This window comes from Candoia aspera, chromosome 2, assembly GCF_035149785.1.
Source record: "Candoia aspera isolate rCanAsp1 chromosome 2, rCanAsp1.hap2, whole genome shotgun sequence".
Classification (NCBI taxonomy): Eukaryota; Metazoa; Chordata; class Lepidosauria; order Squamata; family Boidae; genus Candoia; species Candoia aspera.
In genome coordinates this window covers 51,616,575-51,623,692 of record NC_086154.1, presented here as the reverse complement: position 1 = coordinate 51,623,692, position 7,118 = coordinate 51,616,575, and the positions used below count along the sequence as shown (strand labels likewise).

The 7,118-nt window shown below is 35.8% G+C and overlaps 1 protein-coding gene across 1 annotated transcript; it reads right to left on the bottom strand.

Annotated features, from left to right (window-relative positions):
* Nucleotides 1–1,917: 1,917 nt before the first annotated feature.
* Nucleotides 1,918–6,792, bottom strand: LOC134489238 (tripartite motif-containing protein 54-like). Its single transcript, XM_063291810.1, has 4 exons — nt 6,554–6,792; nt 5,799–5,957; nt 4,899–5,069; nt 1,918–2,679 (listed from the first exon to the last, which is right to left on the bottom strand). The coding sequence occupies exons 1-4, from the start codon at nt 6,725–6,727 to the stop codon at nt 2,047–2,049; spliced, it is 1,137 nt and encodes a 378-aa protein (XP_063147880.1). The 5' UTR covers nt 6,728–6,792; the 3' UTR covers nt 1,918–2,046.
* Between the last annotated feature and the right edge of the window lie 326 nt (nt 6,793–7,118).

The window sequence follows — 7,118 nt, the reverse complement described above, 5'->3', positions numbered from 1 at the left end:
ACTGTAAATGTGATGTTCAACTATATTCCTAAAATATGGATTGTCATTTAATGAAGAGTTTTGACTCTGCTAAGCCTGAAGCTCACCAAACCTGATAATCTTACCTACTATAAATGGAAAGAAACTTATCCTCCTCATACCAAGGAATGAATTCAGAACAAGAATTCGTTATCTTTCTCAGAGCCTTTATTTAAAGTCTTTATTTTCTAAAAATGAGAAGGTAAAACAATATGTTTCCATATGGTCTGGGTTTAATTATTAGCTTATGGATGAAATTAGTTCTATACCAATACTACATGGATAAGATATCAAACATTTTTCTTTCTTTAACTAGTGTCCACCCCTTTTTTCCTTCTGTTAGTGTATTTTAGTTCCCATTAACCTAAGTAGTTTCTTTTCTCACTGTATAACCACTACTGTATTCTTTTCTGTCTGTATTATAGCTTGAAGCCCATTATTTAAAATAATTTAAAAGAAAAAGAAAATACCATTTTTAAAAATAAATCCCAGTTTACAGATTATCCTAATGTTCTGGTTGCTGATATATGCTGCCTCTCAAGTTGAAATGATAAGATGTAAAGCAGTAATCATCAAGTATTTGTAGTGTTTGTTTCAGTTCCATTCACTGACATATCAATATCATTACCATACAAATCTCTAATATTCCCAGTATTCCCTCACTTCAGTTTCATCCCAAATCATTTCATCACTTTTAATTTCATTCGTTCTGCCAGAGACTTGCTTAGCTCTCTTCACCAATTTATTTCCATCAAAATAGTTTTGAATTTTCTCTGCCTCTTTTAATCTTTACCGTTCCTTGCTCTCTTTAATTACATGCTTTGCAACCATCTTTTCCTCTCTATAGACATTATACCTAATCTTTTTCCCAATATTTTTTGCAGAAATCAATACTGGCACATTTTGTCCAGTATGCCATGTATTTATGCTGTTCTATGCAAGCTAGGATCTCTAATCTAGAGACTTCCTTGCAAGCCCCCATTCCATCAGCTAGGCAGCATAAGCTGTACTGACATGCCAGAGTATTGCCAACTGTGTTAGGAAATACAAGAATGCAGAGCATTCTCCAAAAGGTTATTTCATGTGTAGAAACAGTTTTGTGGTTCCAACACTATCAAAATATGGGTAATAAAGACTGTGTGGACAGTCAGTATAAGAGTAATGTTCACATCAACCTGTGCATCTTGCAAATAATTAACCTCTTTTTTATTAACCCCTTAATCTACTTCACTGAAACCTGTTGTAATTTAAGCAATACAAATTATTCCTTGTTCCAAACTGTTAAGAACTAGGATGCCAGTGTTGACTAGCGATAAGCAAAGTTTTAGAACATATTGAGGGAAAACTGATTTTATTTGGAATTATTTTCAACTGACATTCCACAATTGCTGCTAAAGGTGATACATGGCAACAAGGTTTTAATTGTTCTGTTTTGAGAATAAAATATTTGGTATAAAGTGTAAAATGATAGAAACTGACTCTTTCACTTTCTAACTAGCACTGAAGATATTCAGGATTCGACCAAATGGAACCTTAGATTCCTTTCAACATTGTGTAGAATTGCAAAATAAACTGATTGCTTCCACGGATATATGAGGAATCTGGGGTAGCAGATTCCTCACCCATATTATATAAAACGATGTAGTCCAGAGTTGCCGAGAACTAAGATCCTTGGAAATTCAGCCACACATTTAATAGAGAACCCAAATAACAGAAACAGTAAAAAGGCAATTGTTCCTTGACCTTTCTTTAAACGATTGAGAATCCTCTTTATTCTCTGCTATCATCAGATCTTGCATCTCTTTTTTCCAGCCTTTCAAATGATTCTGTAATCTGGAAAGTGGTAATTAACACCACCTGGTGTGTGGTATATCAAATGCCATACTGTATGGTTGCATTTATAAATATTTTATTTCAAAATTAATAGTGAACTCCTGGTACAATGACATTTTGCTGCTTTTAATTAATTTGTATGTGGAATATAAATATAGTGTTTGTTTCTAAAACACACTATACCATAACTTTCCTTCATACGGATTCTGCTTCTGATGAGATGTCTATTTCACTTGGTATATTATTTCCCTCTTTGTGGGAGATGTGTTGAATAGGTTCTTGCTTCATTTCATTTGATTTCTGAAAAAAATCCAGTACTTCTTGGCAGAAACTTTCATTAGGAATTCCACCAGAAAAAGAAAATGCAGGACAATCTGGTTTGAACGCTTCAGGGAACTCGCTGGAACTTTCAAGAGTTTCATCAGAATTAGTGGAGATATAATTATTAATATTGATGCCTTTGATCAAGTCTTTGAAATATTGCCCAATAGAAATATGACAGTCATTTGTATCTTGCTGATTAGCTTTTCCTTCTGTAAGTTTCTCTAACTTGCTTCTGAATATTTTATCCTCTTGAAGAAAATGCACTGAATTGGAATGCTGTTCCAGAAAGATTTTCATTTGGTGATAAAGGTGTGTGGAGACTTGAAGGTCATTTGCTACTAGCTGCAGCTTTTCTAGTTTTGTAGAATAGTCGTTGCATAGTTTCCCTTTTAGCTCAGCCATTCTCCATCTGATGCCTTTGAGTAGGCTAGTTCCTACAGCTTCAATCATAACCTTGACATCAGCACTGGTATACACAAGTTCATTGATCCTCATCTCAATATCCTGTCAAAGTGTAACACATAAGAGCTTAGAAACAGTCAGAAATCTATTTAGAACAATTTAAATATTTGGAAAGGGAGTTCTGAATACTTGTTCCAGGCTCTCAATTATTGGTAAGCAAAGCAATTATTGGTAAACTTTGATGGCAATTTTACAAAGATATTGTAGCTCTGATATTATAGATAGATTGTCAAGAGGTTTTATGTACAAAATTATGCATCATGAAATGCAGCACTTCAGGGGAATTCCTACTTTCAACTAGGGTTTCATATATTCTGATTATGTGGAAGCCACCTTGAGTGTGACACAATTGAATGGCAATGTGATTGTCATTCTAAAATAAAAAGTTGACCAAAAGGAAAACAAATCCTACATGGAAGTTACCAATATTGATAAAATTTTGTGATACTGTTATTACACCCTAATTCAAAGACCATGATAGTAAGAGAAGGTAAATGTAAGAAATATTCTTTGCCACCCTTTAAGGAAAAGCTTTTGACTCATACAAACCAAGATAGAAACAATGAAGTTCAACTATTATGTCTCCACTGGTAGAGATGGATAGGCACTCATAATCCTCCCATAACTCCAAACAATAACTAGAAAGAGACTTGGCTCATCCGGGCTTTCCTCTAAAAAAAGTCACTCTCCAAAAAACTTTATCAGTGTCCTCTACACTTACAGTATTTTGTCCCTTTCTTTTATAGCAGACACTGAATTGCTTTCTAATTACTTTAAGTGTTGTCCATTTATTTATTTATCTATTTATTCATTTTAATTTATATGGCTGCCAACTCACTGTGTGACACTTGGAGCCTTAGCTACACTTAAAAGCAACAAAAATCACCAAAACAAAATTTAAACACATTATGCCCAAGGCTATTTATACTACTACACTAATAAAATCCCTGAAAATGAGCTCACCTAAGGTCCTGGCCCATTGCCCAAGGGGGAAAAAAATCAACTATTCAGCGCCTCACAAAATAATATTGGAAGGGATCCTAGAGGCCTTCTGGTCCAACCCCCCACCAGAGCAGGAATCCTCAGACCATCCCAAGACAAATGGTTGTCGTTGCCATTGCCTTTGCCTTTGCTTTTGTCTTTTGCTTTAGAAACTTTTTTCTAGGCACCCTGAATGCTCATCAATGCTAGTTCCACATGGAATATTTTGAAGTCTAGGGCAATGTGAGGCAATTAAATTTCTCCAGGATTATTTCAGTGCTCACATTGACACAAATGGGTTTATTAGAGTAAAAAATATAGGTATAAAGCTCAGAAAGGTGCTAATCCTTGTGGTCCAGCATAAGCCATTAATATAGTAATACAGCTGAATATATTAAAGAACTAATATGGCAGTGGAATCATACTGATTACAGTTTCAATCTCTAGTTTCTTTTCATTCCTTCCATCTTAATTGCTGGAGGTCCAAATCCAACAGCAGGGACTCCAGCAGCTCATGACCTACTGACCAGAAGGGAGCAGCAGAGTATAGATGGAGAGTTAAGGATTTACACTGTGTCCCCTGTTTGCCTATCACTCTATCTGGTCTCTTCTTAAGAGATTGCTCGTCTCAGGCACTTCTCTCTGCCTTTCTTCCCAAGTGCAGGCGGACACACAGGCCCACACATTCACAGCCCACACTGTGATTCTTCTCCCAGTAGGATGTACTTAACTAGGTACTAGGTTTTGCCTAACCATGTGATTTCTTTCCTGTAAATGCATTTTCTTCTGGTTATACTTAAAAAAACCTGCTTCATATTCATTGCTCAGGTTAGATTCCTGCTCTCAGGAACACACACACACATACACCAAGTTTAGGTGGCTTTTGGTGAAATATCAGTACTATGATGACATCGATTCTATAACTGACTCCAGACATACATCTTATTTAGGATCATCCTATTGAAATAAATGCAAGTTCATTGACTTCATTGACTTAATGCTCCTTTTTATTGGACTCAAGTGAAACATTAGAAGCTCTGAACTGAATGAGGGATAAAAGTGAAGCTCAGTCTGTATAACTAATGTGATCAAACAGATAGCATTCATCCTGTTATGGGATGGATTGCTTTTTAAAGATAAAGTCTATATTTTTAGAATACCTGTTAGTTTTAAGCCTTACTTTAATAAGATGACATGATTTTTGATATCATGAAATAAAAGCATTGGAATAAAAATTTGTCATGTTATAACATGAAGGAATCAAGTTTCTTGGACTTTACCTTCCTTGCCCGTTCAGCATTTTCAGAATGTTGGAATACCCAGTCTAAATCTTTGATGAAACTCTTTTTCCTCTCTGCATACACTTCAGCAATTTTTGCTACAGTATGGGATTCATGGTCTCCAAAGAGCTTGCAAATGGCACAGATTGGTTTATCATCAGTTAGACATACCTCAATGAAAATTCAAGAGAGATTATATTATTATCTGGTGGCATAACCTCAGGCTGCAGTGTAACTTTTGCTGCTGAAGCTGCTTTTTTTTTGAGCTAGATTAGGGCTACCATCCCTAACTATAAAACTTCAAATAACCACTTGAGGATTTCAAATTTTCTCTCTCTCTTCCCTGCTTACAGCCTATACAGGGTGCCCCAAGGGTGAATGAAGAGCTTATCTTAGGTTATGGTATTATAAGAAATCTGGAGCTTCTAAAGTAGGATAGAGTCAATCTGAAACACAACTCCCGGTAGCCTCAGCCAGTATATCTGGTGGTGAGACATGCACCTAATTCAGCAGTATCTGCAGGGCCACAAGTTTCTCATCCTTCCTTGCTATAAAGTAAAAGTACTGCTTGTCATGGGAAACATCACAAGCAGTAGCCAACAGATGTAATAAGATTGGGTAAGTTGAGGCATTTCTTTAGAAATCAGTAATGACATTAGCTGCAGAAATGCAGTAATCCCATAATAGAAGCATTTCATGGAATGTGTTGAACATACCCTTTACTCATCCCTGAGAATTTTGAATCAGCCTAGATAATTCATGTTATAAACTTCCATTACATTGAACAATACTTGAAGAGGGAGAGGGACTGTAGACTTTAGAATGAACAAGCTTTATTTCCAAGAAACACTGTAGATAAATCATGTTACTAACGAGACAGAAATATGATTGATTTTATACCAAAGTCATACTTTCTCCATGCTCTTCACATATTTGAGACAACTGGTCTTGTTCTTTGGCGTGCAGATTTTCAAGCTCATACTTAAATTTTTCCAGGACACTCTCCACTAGGATATTTCTTGGCAGTCCAATGATTCCTCTTCCTCTCAAGCGCATAGCCTGAAACAAAGCCATTGTATAAACAGACTTCTCATTTAGATCCTGCCTTATGCTCAAGTTCTTTTAGCCAACAAATTTTTCAACCTCACCTATTTGTCTTCTGTGAAATGAACGCTTGTGGCCATGCACACTATACTACTCATTGTGTGAATACGTATGAGCTCACAAAATAGCCATTTTGTGATATTTTCCTAAAGATGTGCTCTCTGACTTAAAATTATGGTGAATCCTTTCATCACTTTCACTCCACAGGGCATAATTTTGTTGTATCCAGGTTTTGTATAATTGGCTTTAGCGCAATGCAAAATACTTTTTTTAAAATTTCACCGTATCAAAGGGTGGCTTTGTATGAGGGATTTTTTTTTTTTCATTTGCACTAGTTAGGACATTAGATTTTAACTGTTCTTAAAGTCAACAACCCAGACATTTCCATGATCTGTGGCCTCAGGTTTCATTTTCCACAGATAAATTACTTGGTAATTGGGGCTGTGTTGGATAAGGCATAATTCTTGAAGTTTATTCATTGAGTAACATTAGAACAAGTTTGTTTGGAACAATAAAAAGTCACAGGAATAGCATTCTGAGATGCTACTTACTTTTCTGCACATGGGGCAAGAGAACTGCCCATTGATATGGCTACAATTCTGGAGGATGAGAATCCTTTCCAGGCATTTTTTGCAGAAATTATGGGCACAAGAGAGGACCAGCACTGGGGGAGTGAACAATTCTAAGCATACTGGACATGACAGCACCTGTGCCAAAGCCTCCATAACATTGCTGCACTCAGAAGGATAAAGACCAACTCTAATGTTCTTTTCTAGTTAGATTTACAGTTAAATTCTAGAATGTCACTCCATGACTCATTTGTCACAGTAACTCCATGGCAACATAAGCCAACGGTAACATCTCAGTTTTTGCAGAAGTGAGATCTAATGAATTCTGAATTTAAAGTATCCATTTTTATATCACAGAAATATAAATGAAATTTGTATATTGAATATATTATATAACAGTTACATAACTAAAGGTTTGACAGTGACTTGGAGCCAGACTTTTATCAGTGAACAGAGCCATTGAAATTAATGGGACTTACGTTAGTCATCACTAATTTAAACTCCATTGTTCCATTGTAAGGATTGTTAATTCTGGAGGATTTAACCC

Excerpts from the sequence above, each read along its gene's own strand:
- LOC134489238 (XM_063291810.1), bottom strand. The coding sequence starts at position 6,727 with ATGGAGGCTTTGGCACAGGTGCTGTCATGTCCAGTATGCTTAGAATTG. Across the intron at positions 5,070-5,798 it reads ATGGAGAAAGTATGACTTTG|GTATGTCTAACTGATGATAA; the intron begins GTATAAAATCAA and ends ATTTTCATTGAG. Across the intron at positions 2,680-4,898 it reads ATGCTGAACGGGCAAGGAAG|GATATTGAGATGAGGATCAA; the intron begins GTAAAGTCCAAG and ends ACACTTTGACAG.